The 20,068-nt window shown below is 42.7% G+C and overlaps 1 protein-coding gene across 1 annotated transcript; it reads left to right on the top strand.

The window, feature by feature from the left end:
* Positions 1–13,922: 13,922 nt before the first annotated feature.
* Positions 13,923–15,390, top strand: LOC136373393 (uncharacterized; the record flags this gene model as incomplete). The annotated part of the gene is given in 2 exon segments (XM_066338301.1): positions 13,923–14,144; positions 14,146–15,390. Coding segments are annotated over 2 exon segments (1,467 nt in total), but the record flags the coding sequence as incomplete, so codon positions are not given.
* Positions 15,391–20,068: the final 4,678 nt, after the last annotated feature.

The following is a 20,068-nucleotide window of genomic DNA, read 5'->3' as shown; positions in this document are numbered from 1 at the left end:
GGGAGACAAGCTGGGCCGTCTGCTCCTCCATGCACCTCTGACTACAAACAACATTGTATCCCCCACTGCCTGACAGTGATAGTGGTGATGAAGAACCTTCCACTATCACAAGTGATCCCATAGCATCTCAGACCAGAAAACAAACAAGGGAAATAATACAAGCCCTTTAGGGCAGCAGGGGACCCAGAAGAGAAACAGTGTTAGTTAAAGTCCCTTTCTCTACAATTGACTTAGAAGGCTGGGAAAAAGTTGCCAAGAATTATAGGACTGACCCAATAGGAACAGCTAAAAGGTTAAGATATATGATTAAGCAGCATAACCCGGACAGGTCCGACCTCCAGTTATTATTGGATGCACTAACAGACGGAAAAACAGTTTTGAAAACAGCAGGGGATTTAGCAGGAAACTTTTGTAGGACAACACAAGAGGATGTTAAGGATGTTTTTCCTCTCCAGAATCCAGGTTAGAATCCAAACAATGAAGGGCAATTAGTAAAAATAAGAAATTATCAAGAATGGGTAGCAAAGGGGATAGAACAAGCCATCCCCAAACCTATAAATTGGTCAGCCTTGTACGCAATTAAGCAGACTCCCTCCGAAACCCCTTCTGAGTTTCTAGATCGCCTGAGAAATGTGATGCGCCGCCATACACCATTAGATCCTGAATCTGAGACAGGGATACAGCAGCTGGTAAATTTATTTCTAGGGCAATCTAGAGGAGATATTAGGAGGAAACTTCAAAGCTCCGGGGACCAGAGGGAAGAAATTTAGAGGCCTTGTTAGATAAAGCATGGAGAGTTTTCAGCAATCGAGAAGAAGATATAAGCAAGGAATGAGAAAATTAATGGCAGTAGTAAGGAGGAAGGGAAAGGGCGGTGGGGACAAGGACCAGCTAGGCAAGGACCACCCCAGCTGAGCAGAGACCAGTGTGCAAACTGCAAAAGGATTGGACACTGGAAGAATGAATGTCCTGAACTAAGAAGAAATGGGAAGGAGAACCAGGGGAAGGAGGTGGTGGTTGCTCACACAAAAGATGACTGAAGGGGACTGGGAGACCTTACCCCAGGAGACCACTGGTTATAAAAATGAAACTGGGGAAGGAGGGGAAGGAGATGGAACTTATGGTGGACACGGGGGCAACATTTTCAGTTTTAAAGAAAGCCTTGGTGCCAGTGGAGAATGATTATGTTCGAGTGCGGGGAGCACAAGGCCAATCTGAAATAGCATATTTTGCAAGCCACTCAAATACAAATATGGAAAACAGTGGAGTATTCATAATTTCTATACATACCCAGCTCCCCGGATTCACTCCTGGAGAGATCTATTGGAGAAATTAGAGGCAACCATTTCGTTTAAAAATGGGGAAGTTACTCTGGAGGTAAATGATCAAAATACATACAAGTATTGAGTTTAATACTAACAGCTACTGAGGCTGAAGAAGAAATTAGCAAGAAGATACTAAACCAAGTGTTCCCAGGGGTATGAGCCTCCAATGTACCAGGAAGGGCGAAGAATGCATTCCCAATACAAACTGAGCTCAAGGAAGGAAAACACCAGTCAGAATCAAGCAGTACACCTTAAGAAAGGAAGACAGAGAAGGAATTAGCCCGATAATTGAAAATTTCTTACAGCTAGGGTTGCTGAGGGAGTGTCAATCTGACTTTAACACTCCTATCCTTCCTGTCTGCAAACCTGATGGGTCATACTGGATTGTACAGAATTTACAGGCTGTTAAGAAGATAACTGAGGATCTCTACCCTGGTGGCTAACCCATACACCTTGTTAACATGTCTAACACCAGAGCTAACTTGGTTTACCGTTTTAGATTTGAAGGATGCCTTCTTTTGCTCCCTCTCCATGAAGCCAGACAGAAAATTTTTGCATTTGAGTGTGAGAGTCCTAAAAGTAGACGCAAAACTCAGCTCACATGGACAGTTTTGCCTCAGGGATTCAAAAACAGCCCCACCCTGTTTGGAGAACGACTTGCAAAGGACCTGGAATACTGGGAAGCTCCACCAGGAAAAGGGAAACTGTTGCAGTATGTGGACGACATCCTAATAGCCACCCCACAGAAGAAGGGTGTGGCCTGGACAGTAAGCCTCCTAAACTTTTTGGGGCTTCAGGGATACAGAGTGACAAAGAAAAAGGCTCAGGTGGAAAACAAAAGGTGATCTACCTGGGCTATGAGATCAGTGCTGGGCAACGGACCTTGGGGAAAGAGAGCATAGAGTCAATATGCCAAACCCCGAGACCCCAGACAATAAAGAACTGAGAACCTTCCTGGGCATGACGGGATGGTGCAGACTGTGAATTTATAACTATGGATTACTTGTGAAACCCCTGTATTTGCTCATTGCAGATGGGAGCAGAGACCTCCACTGGACAAAGGAACCACACAGGCCTTTGGTCAGCTGAAAAGGCCCTCATGTCAGCTCCTGCATTAGGACTGCCAGATGTGAGTAAACCATTCTTTCTTTTCTCTCATGAGAAACAGGGAATTGCCCTGGGAATACTGGCACAGGACCTGGGCCCATACAGGACAGTTGCTTATCTCTCCAAGCAGCTGGATGCAGCAGCTAAAAAATGGCCGGTTGCCTCAGGGCAGTGGCTGCAGTTGTGCTGAACATTCAGGAAGCCCGTAAGTTCACCCTGGGCCAGAAAATGACTGTGCTAGTGTCTCACACAGTATCCTCAGTGCTGGAAACAAAGGGAGGCCATTGGCTTTCCCCACAACGATTCCTGAAATACCAAGCTATCATGGTAGAACAAGACGATGTAGAAATAGTGGTAACTAACATTGTCAACCCAGCTTCTTTCCTTAGTGGGAACCAAGGAGAGCCAATTCATCATTACCTGAGACCATTGAAGCCACTTACTCCAGCTGCTCAGACCTGAAAGACACCCCTTTAGATGATGCAGAAACCTGGTTCACCGATGGGAGCAGCTACATCATGAGTGGAAAACGACATGCTGGATGCAGTTACCACATCCAATACCTGATTGAATCAGGGCCGTTACCAGCAGTACATCTGCAAGAAGGCAGAAATAATTGCCCTAACCCGTGCATTACAGCTATCAAAGGAAAGAGGATAAACATTTACACAGATTCAAGATATCATTTGGGGTAGTACTGCATGGAGCCATCTAGAAAGAAAGAGGACTGTTAAATTCGCAAGAGAAGAACATTAAACATGCACAAGAAATAATACAATTGCTGGAAGCAGTTCAACTGCCTGAAAAAGTGGCAATCATGCACATTAAGGCACATCAGAAAGTGAGCTCAGAATTGGAAGGGGAAACAAGCTGGCAGACAGAGAGGCAAAAGAAGCAGCAAAAGGTGAGGTGACAGTAGAAGGAGCCCTGATTCCCGATGGCCAAATCTCCCTAGAAGGTGAGCCTGTGTACAATAAAAAGGACAGAATGCTAATTGAGGATCAAAAGGGAACATATAACCAGGAGGGATGGGCGGTTACAGCAGAAAGAAAACTGGTTATCCCCTCTCATTTACTATGGCCATTAGTAAGAGAAGAACATCAAAAAACACACTGGGGAATTGACGCTTTGTATAATTACTTGATTGGAAAGATCACTGCCAGTAACTTATATGCCATATCACTCAAGTGGCCTGGCAGTGTGACCTTTGCCTCCAGACTAACCCTAAGAATACCCCTAACCAAACCTGGTTCAAATTGGAAAAGGTCATGGACCTGGTCAGCAGTGGCAAATTGATTTTTCAGAATTACCAAGAAAAGGGAGATATCGATATTTATTGGTATTAACAGATACCTTTTCAGGATGGCCAGAAGCTTTCCCCACCAGGACTGTCAAAGCCCGAGAAGTAACCAAGGTGCTGCTGCAAGAAATAATACCACGCTTTGGAGTTCCAGACACAATATCTTCAGTTAGGGGACCATATTCATTTCAAAATAGTTCAATAGATAATGAACAGGGTGTTTGTCATTTTGAAGTTCATTCAACACTAGTCAAAGGACTGTATTGTATATATTGATCAGGGTTGTGTATGTTTAAGGACTGCCTCTGTTAATAGAAATAGACAGGGATAATGTAACTTTGTTTAAAAAGAATCATTCTAATCTCTGTATTTGTAACTTCGTTAAGATTTTAGGGTGTGACTTCCTGTATTTAGCACCAGTTGTGTCCCACCAGCTAGTCTAGTTTGATCACCCGCACCTATTGGGATGGACCTTGCCAAAATTCTAAAAGGCATTCAGAAAATGGGAGAGCAAACTTTAATTACTGTCCATCATGGCACAAAGAAATAAACAGGGTTCTGCAAAGAGTGAAACAAGATGCAAGTTACAGTAAGTGGGACTCACTCTTTGGATGGTCACCCACTGCGACTGGGATCCTAAATACAATGAGTCACCCCATTATTGTCTTATTAATATTGTTGTTTAAGTTTTGTCCTGTTTTGTAATGCTTATTTGGAATTGGAAACTGTTACAACAAGTAGTAATATCAACCTCTTTATCCCAAGTTCATGGCATGGCATTGAGAGACGCATATCGTAAGGACTGGAATTCATATTGATTAAAAGAATTTACTGCCTTATTGAAAAGGGAGACTGAAACATGGGGTTAGAAACTAGAGGAGATTAATAATAAAAATTAAAAGAATACTAATTAAAGGATTAGGCATTCAGATGGCGTGTATTGCTGCTCTTCGAAAGAGACAGGTCTGTGTGCAAGAACAGCAAAGAGGAATACGAAGATGCCTGATAAAGGGGGGTTGTTTACCAGAACAAAAGACAAGAATACAAGATTACCAGAGACACAGAGATAGTAAGGCACCTAGAGCCCCCAAGACCAGATAAACTTGGTCTTAGAGCTTGGACTATGACCAGAGGATCAGTGGGCATGCGCAAGACAGCAGGGTAAGAAGTTCATCTTCGAGGAAGACTAATCCTTCTTCATCTCTGAGACACTCGGGATGACCACCAGAGACACCTGTGCAGGTGCAAAGGACTGATAAGACAATTAACATACGAAGCGGGGAGAGGAGGAGCCAAGGAATGTATATGCATAGGTGTATTGCAAAACTTGATGCATATGTAACATTCTAGAGGTCAAAGGAGAATGGGAGTGAGTGAGAGGTGTGCATGCCTTTGGGAGCTATCCCGCATCGTGCCCAGCGCTGAATAAATCACATACCTACTTTAAAACTTACTTTGTCTCTGAGTTTTAGAGTCTTTCTGGCTGTCAGGCTTTTCTTTTGCCTGCTTCTTATTTATTTCCTTATGAATTAAAATGAATAATGGGAGAAATTTCAGAGCTATTTATCACCTAATTCCACTTGGTTTGTTAGTAATGTTCCAACATTGCCCAATAAGAGACAGAATTTATATTCTGCTGATTAAAGTCAGGCAGATGAGAGGACAGCCAGTGGATGAACGGCTGTAATTTTCTCTTGGAGATTTTTATCTCCATACTGTTTAAAAATTGTAGGAATTGGGAATATTGGCTGTTTTCAGCTTGGAAAGGGCTGAATTTCTCATCCCCCCCCCAGTCGTGAGGTAAGATGAAGAAACCACGTGCCGGGGTGTTGGGGGTTGGGTTTTGTTCCTTTTTACTCTAAAGAATTTTTTCCCCATAAGTTTCCAAGGAGACTAAATGTCGTACTTAAGAGTATTTAACAAAACAAAGGACTGGTTGAAGCTCGGAGGGGGGTGGGGTTTTGGGGCAGAAAAAAGGACAGAGTTTCAGGTAGCCAGGCTGTCTGGTTTTCGGCGTTCAGGGTGCTCTTGCTGGAGGATTTTGCTGCAGCCCAGTCTCGGGAAATCTGTCATCGTCTGCTCACCCTGGAGTTCTGGGCTCCTCTGCCACCCTGCGAGAGCTGAGCCAGGCCTGCCCTGCCGTGGTAGTTCCATCGGTGCTGCTTGTCTGCTACATTACAAGGCACACAAAGAATGTACACATTTGCCGCCTTAAGGTGGCTACTGTATTAGCACCATACATCTACATGTGAACACCTGTTAGTACCCGAAATACCTTAAGAAAGAGAGGTGAATTTTTGTTGCGCCACAACCTAAATTTCCACTGTACCACAAAGGCCCACAGGTCCCACAGGCCAAAGGGCCCAGTCTAGAATTGCTCACACGTCATTCCAAATAAAAATCATGCCCTCCATCTCTTAGAAACTTCGCTACATGAGCTTATTAGGTGGCTATATATTCTGTGAACGCTTCTAATAAACTGAGTCTTGCCATTAAATCGTATCGATGCATGGCAATTTCTCCCGCCGACCGCGACATAATGGTGATCCCGACATGATAAAAGTGAAAGAACCATGGCCGGTCGGCGGATAGGGAACGGATTTCCTTAGCAGCAGAAACGGCCAAAAGCAACAAGGTGCCGTGCCCCGGACGACCTCAGCAGAGGGTCCGGCCGTTAAAGTGCTGCCAAAGACCTTGGGGGACTGCAACGGCGCTGACGAAAAGGATGGAGAAGCAAGCAGCATATGATTATTCTCTTGCTTTTTAGAAAAGCGTCAGATTAAGGCCATAGATCTCCGTAAGGAGCTCCCAGGGCTGCTAACTTACGGAGATGCACAGGGGTTCTTTCTGAATCCCTATACAATCCATGAGCTAGAGAGTGGCGCAGGTTCGGTGATAAGTTACGGAAAGCCCAGTGCACCCAGCCACCGCGAGCCAACACAAGCACAGCAGAAGCTGGGGAGCTGGAGGCGGGACCGCCTGGTTTGAAAAGTAGAGCTGCGAAAGTTTGCACTGAGTGGAGAAGACGGCTGCGGTAAGCTGAACTTGTGAAACAAAGAAACAGAAGGGAAAAGATATGGGTAAAAAGTTTCAGGCAGCTACATGGCTCCTCTCAAATATTCTCTCTAAGAGAGATTAAACAATTAAAGACAATGACTGTCCTGTGGGCTAATAAAACAAAAGAGAAAAAAAAATAGCCAGACCATCGCTCGCGTTTAGTGAGACAGAGTAGAGAAAAATAGAAGAAATACTGTGGGACTGTATCATTTGGAGGCGGAAAAGACAGAAAAACAGCTCGGGAGTTTGGTGTGGTTTGAGAAAAAAGTTTAATTACCTGGGGACTTTCTCGGCCAAAAAACAAAGGCTGCCGAGACTGCCTGGCTGTTGAAATCACCATTCAGGCTTTTAACGGGACGAGGAATGATGCAGACAGATGCAAAAGTCCTCCAAAACTGTGAACTTTTTCAGTCTTTGTAACCCCTGTCCCGAGAAAGGCACAATGCCTGCTGCATTTTGCTAGACAATAGACCACATGGCTCCAAGAGCAGAAGTTCTCTCGCCAGCCTCCGAGAGCGAACTGACCGATTAGGAAGTGGCACAGCCGCCAGAACCCTGAGGGTGTGGTGAAACATGAGAGGTCAGGCAGAGCTGAGAATGACAAGTGGGGCTGGCAGTGGGGACGACACAGCGAGGCAGCGTGGGCCCCTCCCCTCTCACCGGCAACTGGGATGCGGCGAAGCGTGGGAGGGGGGGAGGTGGCGGCGAGGGAGGCGGTGGCTGCATCTCCCGCAGTGGCGTCGGCGAGAGAGGCAGCGGCGTGACCCCTCGATCCCAGCACGGCACAGCACCGCAACAAAAGCGGGGGAGAGAAGCAGCAGCGAGAGAGGAGACAATGGAACAGTGTTCCCTCCCCCACCATGATCAGCGGAATGGAAGAATTCCAGCTTTTCAGCTTCAGCACAAGAGTTGAGCCCCCACTACTCATGCAGGAGAGGGAGAAATGTGAAAACCACTAAATGCTTGCAGAAGCAGGTGCCATGATCACAAGCAAAGTACACAAAAGAAAATGCAGTAATCATTCATTTTTGTTGAAATAAAAGTGAATTTTTAATTGTAATGATTTGATGTACTTAAATCCAAATTAGATTGTGTTTTAGTATTTTATTGGTATTAAAAATGATTTTTATGTAGTTTATTTAAGTTTAAGGCTTTTAAGTTTAAAGTTTAAAGTTTTTAGGTTTTTAGGTTTATGACTTGTTAAGTATAAGTTACATTTAAGATTTAAATAATAATTTAGGTTTAGGCTTTAATAGGTATAACTTAAAATTGAAGTTTTTAAAATTTAAGTGATAATAGAAGATTAGGCTTTGATAAGTATAACCTGGGAACTGAGATTTTTAAAGTTTAAGTGATAATAGTTTTACAGTTATTTGTAAGGTTTCTGTGTTTTAAGATAAAAAGTAAGTTAGAATAAGTAAGTAAGATAAGTAAATTAAGATAAGTAAGTTAAGTTAGGTTTAAGATAGTTATTTAAAAGACATGACTTATTGATTATTTTTTTGTTGCTATTGTTAAGAGCTTTGTTTTAAAAATGTTTTAAGAGATATCACTCTAAGATAAAGCCAAAGTCCTGGCCACACTTTGACTTTAACTAGAGAAGATGTTTTCATCAGCAAATCCAGATGTTTTCTGCACAACAAAAACTAAATACAAGTCACTTTGACTTGACAATTTGACCTTATATATTGACAGGCTGAACAGACTTTTAAAGTAAACCTGGAGAGCCTTACTCGAGAAGGCTACCTAAGCGCTGCCTGAAAAACAGTTTTTTCAGCTGTTGCAGAATCTAGGACAATGAGATAATATTTTGGTAATTGACAATTGTCCAACTTTATATGTGTCATTATTACAATTCCTTTGATAGATAACCCAATCAGAATCCATTTACCGGAAGCTGCAAGACCTAAAACAACATGTGCAGTTTTGAAACAAGATGATGGGTTTTTGGAATAAAATTTGGTCAATGAGGAATAACCAGTTGGCTGAAGGGGATATTATAGAGGGGGTTGGTCATTTTGCTTATAATTTGCCTTAATATTGCTTGTATTGCCTTGCTTGATGTCATGTTTACAAAATATGCTTATGAAAATTTCCAAACAATCATTTAACCATGTCATGCTTGCCCAACAGAAAAACGGGGGATATGCAGAGGAGTGGTTATCTAAGAGGGGTCATGTAAACACTCTGCAGCTGGATAACTTCAAGATATGTAATCAACCCTTATCTTTATAGCAGCCTTATCTTTACTGCAGCCCTTATCCTTAGACAGAGACACTGTGTCTCTGGGGTCTCAGGGAGGTAACCTCTGGGTAATATCAAATAAGTAGCAGAAGCCATAGGAATGCAGAGCTGGGAGTTACTTCACACTCCTTCATTTGACCAATGCTATGCTTGCTTTTAGTTTTATGCATGAGCTTATTAGGTGTGCTATATATTCTGTAAAAGCTTCTAATAAACTGAGTCTTGCCATTAAATCATATAGATTCGTGGCAATTTCTCCTGCCAACCGTGACACCCACCCACGTGGAGTCCCTTTCCTAAAATCAGAGTTCTGTTCCCCACCACCCCACGTACTCGGGGGTCACTTCAGGGAGTCCCAAACGACTTACCTCTTCTTGGGACTTCAGCTGGCTGCGATCTGCTGTACAGGTCCCTCGTCCAGAAACTAGTCCGTGTAGGTATTTTGACGGGTTGCCAGTCCCGTCCCAAGCCAGAGTACTGTGCAAAAAACAGCAATTCCAGTTTGGGTAATTGACAATCCAAACCTTGTAAATCCACAGGTTGCACGTGGAAAATCCAGCTACTCACATCGAATCTCAGACCTTATGGGAGGCCTCCACGTATTGAGCGCCAATCTGCCCAAGTTCCTTACCCCCCTGAGGTCCGACCCTGGCTAGCTGTGGACCTCGGGGGGGAATCTGGGCTAGGACGAAGATAAAAGACGAAAGGTGCTCTGATTCCTCGTGGGAAACAGTCCCACGGGTTTAATGTAGAACTTACACCTCAAGGTCCAGGAGGAAAAAGAGGGCAAGACTCCTCATGCAAGGAGTTTTAAGCCCTATGGAAGAGGGGGAGAGAAGGGGGTCTGTTGACCAATGGGGACGGACCTAGGGGGCGGGGAGATACAAGGGATATCAGGTGAAGGAGGTGCAAAGATACATGGGAAGGTATGACCAAGAACATCCAGTGCAAATGAACTATTTAATGCAATACAACAGTGATCAGTGACTCCTCGCTTCCATTCACGCTTCTTAGTCCACTGTTCTTCTTCAGTGAGGTTCAGTATTTCACACATTCTTGCTAAAAATATCAAGTGTTAGACAATTTTACAATAATCTAAACAAATACACATTTATTATATAACAGCTTGATTGTCTCAGGGGGATCAAAGATGTAATGAAACTCGTTTGTTTTTACCTACTTAGGCTATTATTCCAGTTGGGAATGTTTATGCCTTACCTTGAAGAGGTAAACAAAACTGATTCTATAATAATATAAAAATTCAATTTATATTCAGGATGAAATTTCTACCCACTGTGACAATTAGTGAAAATGCAAAGATTCTAAAGCAATACTTGTAGAAAACTACTAAGCATATAGAAATATTTATCAAAACAACTAAAACTGTCAAATAATTAGGTACTTCAGTAGTACTGAATGAGATTTTTAATACTGTGTATGTAAACTTAAATAGTTGTTCATCTTTTTGAGACTTTTTAGGGAAAATGATTATTGTTAGATTTACACATTTGTCAAATTCGATTTTTTAAATTTCTAATAGGATCCATGTATCAAATATTAATGTTAGAATATGGTAATTACACCAAGCAGTTTTCTCATGGTCACATTTAAATTTGGAATTCATGAGGTTATCCCATTAAATATATCTTCCTTGATTCTTTTGCATTTCATTAAAGATTCTAGTGTTCCTTTAATTTCTTTTAGATCAGTCTGTATTTTCAGAGTCTTATCTATGCATACACAGCAATTGCTGTTGATAACTGTGGAAATCAAAAGCAAATCCAAAGCTGTTTGATTTTGTTCAATTACCTTTGAAAGGTTGGTAAATTCATCTTCAAGGCAATGATTGTATCATCAGACTTTGTTGATTTATGGAGATTTGGGCCTTCTCTTCTTCCAGAAGGGGTATCACTCCAGCTGGAGGAAGATTTTTAGATAATATGTTTGGTGTGGAATTCTCACCATTTGAATATATTCATGAAATTAATGGAGGACTGAGAACAGGCGAGTAATTGTTGCAATTTGTTATCAGTGTCACAACTTGTATTAGCTTTAGGGGGTGTTTCCATTCCAAGGGTCAAGCAATATTTGCTGTATGTGTGTTTAGAAAAAACAACATTTTTAGTTTTTGTTGGATGGCTGATTAGCCATGCTGCATTGTTGCAAACATTGTCTTGTAAGCATAAAAATGTAACAATACCATAATTACATTTCTAGTTAGAGTAGGTTTATTAGTTACTGTGCAGTCCAGTATGGCTTCTCTGTGTTTGGAGCTGGCTTTATTTGCTTATAGGAGTCCAGGAATCTCACTAGCTTTAGCAGCTGTGCAGGTATTGAAGTCCTTCTCACTGCTGTTTGAGTGGCTTCTTGTCTCACTTCCAGATACACACCTAGCTTTTATTTTGTGAGGATGCAGGTAAACATTCAAGGTTATTAGAGAAACCAAAACAACAGAACTTAAGCAATAATAGATATGTTTCTCAACAAAGAGTTATGGCATTGGTTCCATATCTGGCCTCTAGTTGCAAAAACAGTGCTATGCTCGCTGCTGCCAGATGGGGGCTTCATTGAGAAACCTGGTTTGTTCAGAGCTAACCAGGCTTGTACAGAAACAAGAACTGCTCAGAATGTGGGGAATACCCATCGGGAGCTGATCCTGTGTTGGTGGCCATTAGAATTAATAGTGGCCCAGGCCACTGGTCCTCGAGTGTTTGTCAGAGCCATCGGCACAACCCCTGCAGGTGGATCTCTGCATCCCCATGGGCTGCAGGGGTCAACCTGCTTCCCCATGGTCTTTGCCATGGACTGCAGAGGAATCTCGGCTCCAGAGCCTGGACCACCTCCTCCTCCTCCTTCATTGACTTTGGTGTCGCCATGTTGTTTTCCTTCACATGTTTCTCACCTCCTCCTCTTCTCTGACTAAAAGCAAAACTGTGTGACTTTGTTTGATTTCCTTCTTAAATATGTCATCACAGAGGTGTTACCAACCTCTCTAATTGGCCCATTTTTGGCCAGCAGCATGTCCATCTTCAAAGCCATCAGAGATTTGCTCTAATGGACATGGTGGAAGCTTTCAGCAGCTTTGCACAAGAGCCATCTTTGTGGCCCCATGTCAGAGTCTGTCCAAGGATGTGATATGCCTCACGACTGTCTACAATGATTGAGGACTGAGACCCCAGACTCTGAAAGGAGCCCCTGGCCTGGCTGAGGTGGAATGTTTGCCAAGTCTCGGAGGACTGGTATGCATCTCCATGAGAACAGAGTGCAAGAACAATGGAACTGGTCACAGTGGACTGAGCCAAGGCTACTTGCCCAAAATGGTCTGTCCATACCAAAGTACGGACATGTACGGTGTGCAGCTTGTTCCTGAGCACCCAACCTCAACACGGGTGGCTCCTGCTTTGGCTCTGTGCCCCTCGCTTTGGTTCCCACCTTGACCAACCTATAAAAACTCTGGAGACCCCAGATCACTTTTGCATACACCCCACTGGAGAAGATAGCATCAATAGGCATCTCAGCCTCGAGGACTTGTCCCTCTACATTGGTAGCTATAATCCCCTTCCCCTCTTTCTCTATCTTTCTTACTGTTGGAGTCCAGGACATCCCCTTGGATGATCTGGGACCCAAGGAAGGGAATTTGAGCCCTGGACAGGGGGGTGTGGAGCCGTTTAAGGGGGCTCGGAGACCTTAGCACAGAGCTCAGGAAAACACCGGGTTTGATTTTAGTCCATGGGAGAGGCTTCCAACACAGAGAAAGGAATTGCAAACCACCGAGATGTGAAAACAGTAGTTTAGCACAGTAGACAATACAAAATACAGTAGTTTTAGGGTTCATAGAATAGAGGTAAATGGGGACAAGATGGTGGAATTTGAGTGGTACCTCATGTACTTCTCCTTCTTTGTCCTCCATCTTTTGGGGTGGTGATGGCACAAAGTAGTTAGAGTGGATTGGGTCAAAGTAGAAATGATACTTTTAGTGTGAGCACTAGGCATTGGTACGAAATAGTAAATAACCAACATGTAGTTATCTGTATAAATGTAAGGGAATGTCCCATCAGTGGGCAGTCGCCTCGTGTCCCAGCTGCTGTCCGGACCTTGGCTGGGAGCAGAGAAAATTCTGAGATATCAAATAATAAACAACATGAGAAACCTGAAAATAAACCTTGAAGACTCTGCTTTTTATACCAATGTGACTCGGGGCTTTTAGAGGGCCAAGGACTTTAAACAATCTAAATCTCGGGTGAGGAAACCCTCCCTGAGACTTGCTATCCTTTATTTCTCTCCCCACTATCACATTTGTTGGCACTAAATAAAGGTGCATTTTTTGTTGAGCAAACTGAGTTGTCCCCCGCTGTTTCTTTTTCGCTCTGAGATCCCTAAAACGAACCATTCAGGTCTCCCGCATATGTTTGCAGACCCTGACATTAAATTGGCATCACGGACAGGATCTTGATAGACAGAGGACTTGCGGGCTTTATATAGTTTGTAACAGGGGAAGGACCCTCGTCTCAGCAGCACCTAGCATGCCACTTCAGTGAGCACTGTTAGAAAGTAAGGGGGGTGAGGGAAAATTCCGCAAACTGTATACATCCAGGTGAAGAGCATTCCCTGTCATCAGGATTTCCTAAAAGATCTCATTGTGCAAAAGATGGGACTGTAGTTAGTTGTTGTGTGTTTTGGGCTGCTTGGTGTAGTTGAAGAGACAACCATTTTGTAACTAAGAAGTACCTCCCAAGCAGTTTTGGTCTCCTCACCCATTCCAGGGAAGTGAAGGGAGTCACAGTTTGAGCTGTGCAGTGTGTAACTTTAAGAATACCTCCCTGAGAGTGGTTGTTGTCCTTCACCAAAATGACTGAAAAACATAAGGATGCATTTTATGCTTTGCTTGCAAACATGGTGCTAGACCTTCTCCAGCTGGAGAAGGGTGGGCACAGAATAATAACTGGTATAATTTTGAAAACACTGTAGATAAAATATATTCTTTGCAACATGATGCTAGATTTAAACTGGGCAGAAATAAAACCATTCTTTGCTCAGTTTTGGGGGCCTGTCTTTCGGCAGCCATAGAAACCCGTTTTAAACAGGTAAGTGAAGAAAAAGCAATAATAGAACTCCCTGCAAAATTTGGTAGAAGCATTGCAAAAACAACTGGAACAGAAAGAAAATCAGATTTATTTGCTGCAGATTTGCCTTGCAGAAGAGCAAAGTAAAAACTTAAAACCTGTAGATTCACCTAAAGAGATAGAAGGAAAGGAGATACACAATATTAAACAGATATACCCTCAGAAGGAATTAGTACACATGCAAAATTGTGGGGAACACTGTTGCTCCAACTTGAGACCTCTCGTTAAAACAGAATATAATTACATAAATGAAGAGGATCATGATCCTCACATAACCACCAAAGAAATTCCATACACAGCCACTGAATTAGCTAAAATAAAAAAGGAATACTCCCGCCTCCCTAGTAAATCAGAGACAGAGTATGTTTTTAGAGTTTCACTCACTGGAGGTGACCAAATTAAATTAAGTGAACAAGAAGCAAGTGGCTATTGGGGACATGGAGTTTTCTTAACAACAGGAAATACACGTGCTCCATGGTCCCTGACACAGCGTGCAGCTTACTGGGCAGGGGGACTAAACCCCCTTGAAAGGGGCGACCCTCTGGCAATTGTCAGCACCTCAGACCAACTCCTGGAAAACATACACAAAGCTGCATGTTTGCAAATGATACATGAAAGAAAATTATTCTCTGGCTATGAGTCACCAATGCAACAGCCTGTCAAACCTGCGATTATGACCTCCCTAATTCGAGGTTTGCCAGAATCACTTAAACCAACAGCAATTCTTTTTCAAAAAACAATAGCAACTATCACCTCAGTAGATAGGCTTGAAAGATTTCTTGGACATACAAGTGATCAAACTGATTCCACTGACTCCTCATCTTTTGCTACTCCTATCACACAATCTAACAGCAGTCGTAAAGTTTGGACATGGAGTGAAGTAGCAGAAGAGTTGATAAGTTACAGTAGAAAATATGGACCAGTGAAGCACTCAGAGGACAAACCCGAAAAACCCAGAGGAGTCAGGCACATTGCTTCTCCTAATGAAAAACCAGAAAAGGGAAAACAAATCTCTAACCAGCAGCAGTTGTGGTTGCTAGGGCTGAAGAGGAGAGTGCCACGAGAAGTAATGGACAAACTGCCACATGATAAATTGGCTAAAATAATTTTTAATTGGCCCTGTCCCAAACCTATTGCATTGAACCCATCTAATCCACAACTTAGCGCACCTCCTCTTCCACCAGCCTTGGGCAACCAGCCACAACATTCCCTTACACAAGTTTTAAACAATTAGATTATTGACACATGGTCCCTGACACAGTGTGCAGCTTTCTGGGCCGGAGGAGGTAATCCTTTGTAAAGGGGAGACCCTTTAGCTATAGTTGGTACCCCCGACCAACTTTTGGAAGGTGTCCACAAAGCCGCCTGCCTATGGGAATGGACTGCTTTTCAGGAGGAAGCAATGCAATTATTGATTTTTGAAGCAACTGCTCACCAAGCCCTTGGCCCTATTTATCCTACATATTCTTTTCAGGTGAAATGGGGATTTGCCTCCTCAGGATTGCTAATATACATATGGCAGCGGGGTCCTGAGGGTCGGACGAGGCCTGTTGTTTTTTATTTACATGGTTTCAAAGATGCTGAAAAGAGGTATACTACCTGGGAAAAAGGCTTGTTTGTGGTTAGCCTAGGTCTCATAGAAGTGGAGACGTTTGCACAACAGCAACCGATTGTCTTGAGAGGTCCTTTCAAAGTTATTAAGTCAGTCACTACTGGGACCCCCCCACCCGACGGGGTGGCCCAGAGGGCCTCAATAAGGAAGTGGTATGCTCAGATTGAACATTATTGTAACATCTTCTCAATAACTGAAGGAGCTGTGAAAAATCTAGCAAAACAAAAGTAGAAAACTTGGATAGCATCCAAGACAAACCTGCCTCAGTCATTACCCCTCCCTTTTCCCCCAAACAGACAGCAGATTCTTGGTTTACTGATGCTTCTGCTTTTTGCCCGACAGCTCCAAGCAGAGTTCCCTCACTATAGGGACCAAGTGATTCCAACAATCCAGCACGTTACCCTGGACAACCTGTCTTGGTGGACCTCCCTACTGTAGGGGAAGTACCACTAGTGCTAAAATCCCCTCTGAATAAATACACATGGGTACTCCTTGATGCTCTAGGGAAAGAGTATCGAATAAATACGCTTTGGATAATTTCCATCTTTCTAGTTTTCTGCCTCCTGGTGGCAGATTCTGTTGTGCTTACTTTTCACAGGAGAACTCCGAGGGACATGAAGGCCATGTAAACCGTGATAAATATTTTAAACAGGAATTTTAAACAGTATTGATTAATGAATAAATTGGTTGCCACAATTAGAGATTTTACCAAATTACAACTACTGTAGTTGTCCTTATTGGCCTTGGGAACCCAATCAGTGGCTGTTATCAAACATATTACCAAATTGGGAAAAGATACACAAAGCAATGTTTTTTTTGGCCCTTAGCTGCATCCAGGCACAGTTTTGGATGCAGACAGTTGTTGCCTCAATCATAAGGGAAGGTGAGGAAGGCATCTTTCCTACTGAAATTCAGAAAATAATTTGGGACAATGTAAATGATTTTGAAAGGGAATTCCAATCCTGGTGGAAGTTGTTGAACTTGACCTATAATCCCAATACCAACACAGTCACAGTTTTTGTGTTAACAATATGCAAAGCCTCAGTGCATTTGATATTGCATTCGGTATGAATCATGATGGAGCTATTCTCTATCCTTCTGAGCATAGAGAATGGGCCGGTTAAATCGGGGGGAAATGGCAAACTGTCAATTTAAAACATCCTAACGAAGCTCCTAAAACAGTGCTTGTGTATATAGGCAATGGATGTGCTTGTGTAAGGACTGCTTGTGATGTAGTGTTTGTAGAAAATGTAGTAGTGAATCTTAGGAATCATTCAAATTTTTGTGTTTGCAATTTTACCACAATTACAGGATGTGACTTTTTCTACACAGTTCCAGTCACGTCCTATCACTTTTTGCAATCCAATTTTACACTGATTCATCAGATAATGCCTGCCCCCATTGGAATGAATCTAACTTTGATTAAGCAATTGTTGCTTCACCAGGACTTAATGGGAATTTTGGAAAAGATCAAGAAAAATGGACAGAAAACGTTAGTAACAGTTCATCATGATGTGAAGGAAATACATTGTGCTTTATAAAGAGTAAAAAAGGATGCTGAACACAGGTGGTGGGATATCCTTTTTGTGTGGTTACCTACTGCTACAGGTATCCTAAACAAAGTGTGTCATCCAATTGTTGTTCTTTTGATTTTGGTTTTGATTGGTTTTGTTTTATCAGTTGTTTTATACATCCTAAATTGGAAAATGATGAAGCAGGTGACACACTTGACATCCATAATGAATGCACATAGTTTAGTCAATACTCCTTTTGCAAAAGACACTCCTAAAGTTACTGACATGAGACACACTACCAAAACAGTGGAAATCAGGCCTGCAAGAGCAAATTAATTTGAAATAGTTTTAATTAGTGTTTTTTTAGTTAAAATTAAGCTTTTGTTTGGAAAACTTTAAGGAATTTTGTGATTTGTTTTGATTAATTTGAAGAAAAAAGTTTTAATTAATTATTATTAATTGTTTGTTGTTTACTGTTTTTTTGATTTTGTGATTTGTTTGATTATTTTGAAAAATTGTTTTAATCAATATTGATTGATTTTGTTTTCCTTTTATTTCCTTTTTTTAATTTTTCCTTTTCCTCTCTCTCTCTCTATCTCTCACCTTCTATACTGTCTCTGTTTTCTGGGATATATGCTACCAACACTGACGAGTCCTGAAGACAACGCTGCAGACCCTTGCTGGAAGAGAACCCTTGTCATCAGTCGTGAGTCACGGAGTGGTGTCAGAGTCTGTCCGAGGATGTGATATGCCTCACGACTGTCTCCAATGATTGAGGACTGAGACCCCAAACTCTGAAAGGAGCCCCTGGCCTGGCTGAGGTGGAATGTTTGCCAAGTCTCAGAGGACTGGTATGCATCTCCATGAGAATGGAGTGCAAGAACAATGGAACTGGTCACAGTGGACTGAGCCAAGGCTACTTGCCCAAACTGGTCTGTCCATACCAGAGTACGGACATGTACGGTGTGCAGCTTGTTCCTGAGCACCCAACCTCAACACGGGTGGTTCCTGCTCTGTCTCTGTGCCCCTCACTTTGCCTCATCACAGGTGGCTCCTGCTTTGGCTCTGTGCCCCTCGCTTTGGTTCCTGCCTTGACCAACCTATAAAAACTCTGGAGACCCCTGCTCACTTTTGTGTACACCCCACTGGAGAAGATAGCATCTATAGGCATCTCGGCCTTGAGGACTCATCCCTCCACGTTAGTATCTATAACCCCCTTCCCCTTTCTCTATCTTTCTTATTATCCTTTATTTCTCTCCCCACTATCGCATTTGTTGGCACTAAATAAAGGTGCATTTTTTATTGAGTAAACTGAGTTGTCCTCCGCTGTGTCTTTGATGCTCTGCGATCCCTAAAACGAATCATCAGGTCTCCCACATATGTTTGCGGACCCTGACATCCCCCTGCTACCGAAAATCAGGCTGTGCAAAACCAATACAAAAGGGGTTTACTGCATTGTGTGGCGCAGATGCCCTGGCACATCAGACCCACAAGGAGTACAAATCTTTAGTAGGTACCAGTGCACAGTGTACCTTAATGCCGTCAAGCTATAGAAGGGGCAGAAGTAATTTGTGTTTCTGGAGTGACAAGGAGATCCCAACAGCAGACTGAATTGGAGGCTGAAATCAACCTGTCTGTCAATGAATGGCAAAGGCACTCCACTGTCACTGGTCCAGAGGCTCCATGCATCCTCGGCACAGAATCATAGAATCATTAAGATTATAAAAATAACCAAGATCATTGAGTGTAGTAAAGCATGCCGCACACCCAGCAAGTGTTTTCCATATAGGAAAAAGTTAAAGGCTCACCCCTTAAGATAAAGAACCCAGAAATTTCCATACCCTGCTGACAGAGATTGGCTCAGCACCAGCACAAGAGCATGGATTGGGCTCTGAGAGTGTAAGTCAAAGCCTCTTGGTGATCTTATTGGCTGCAAGCCAGATTATCCCTCCTAGAACATTCAGTATTTAGGAAGGAGCACTAAGGAAGTAGGAGCTTTTTGGGGTGTCTTAGCAAGGTGTCAGAGGTTTTCTCAGACACCTGTGCATGGCTTATTATTTGTTTTCTGTAACGTTCATTATTTTGATATTTTTCCTTATTAAATCTGATTTACAAAACACCTCAGAGGACCAGTCTTGCTAATTAATTATAGCCAATTCTCTGCAGAAGGCTGGTCCCTCAGAGATTGATATATTAGCACATGACTTATTACACTCTGGCCACATGCTACTCAGTATCAATTGAGACAAAATATTATCCCAGTAATGCCAAGTCTACTACTAAACCACATCTCTAAGCACTATATCTACACTTTTTTGAACACTTCCAGGGACAATGATTCCACCTGGGAATTCCCTGGGCATCCTGCTGACAGTCAAAGAACAGGGGCCAATTGCTATCACATTGGTGCACCAGTGGCATTATTGCACCAACCAAAACTCCCTTATTCTCATCCATAAACTGATTCATCAACTGGACAGACAAGGAGTGATTCACAGGACCTGCTCACACTTAAATAGCCCCATATGACCAGTGAGAAAGTCTAATGAAAAATGGAGGCTGACAGTGGACCATCGTGGCCTGAATAAAGTCATGCCACCACTAAGTGCTGCCCTACTGGACATGTTGAAACTTCAATATGAACTGAAGCCAAAGGCAGCAAAGTGGTAATGATACCTTGAGAAGGCTGACCTGAAAGAGAGACTGGACAGAGCTAGAGAATAAAGTAGGTATTTATTGAAAAGCCTTTAGGGTATACCTTGGGCAGGACAAGAGCCTGACCAGGG

This window comes from Sylvia atricapilla, chromosome W, assembly GCF_009819655.1.
Source record: "Sylvia atricapilla isolate bSylAtr1 chromosome W, bSylAtr1.pri, whole genome shotgun sequence".
In the NCBI taxonomy this organism is placed as follows: Eukaryota; Metazoa; Chordata; class Aves; order Passeriformes; family Sylviidae; genus Sylvia; species Sylvia atricapilla.
This window is presented reverse-complemented; position numbering and strand designations above follow the sequence as displayed.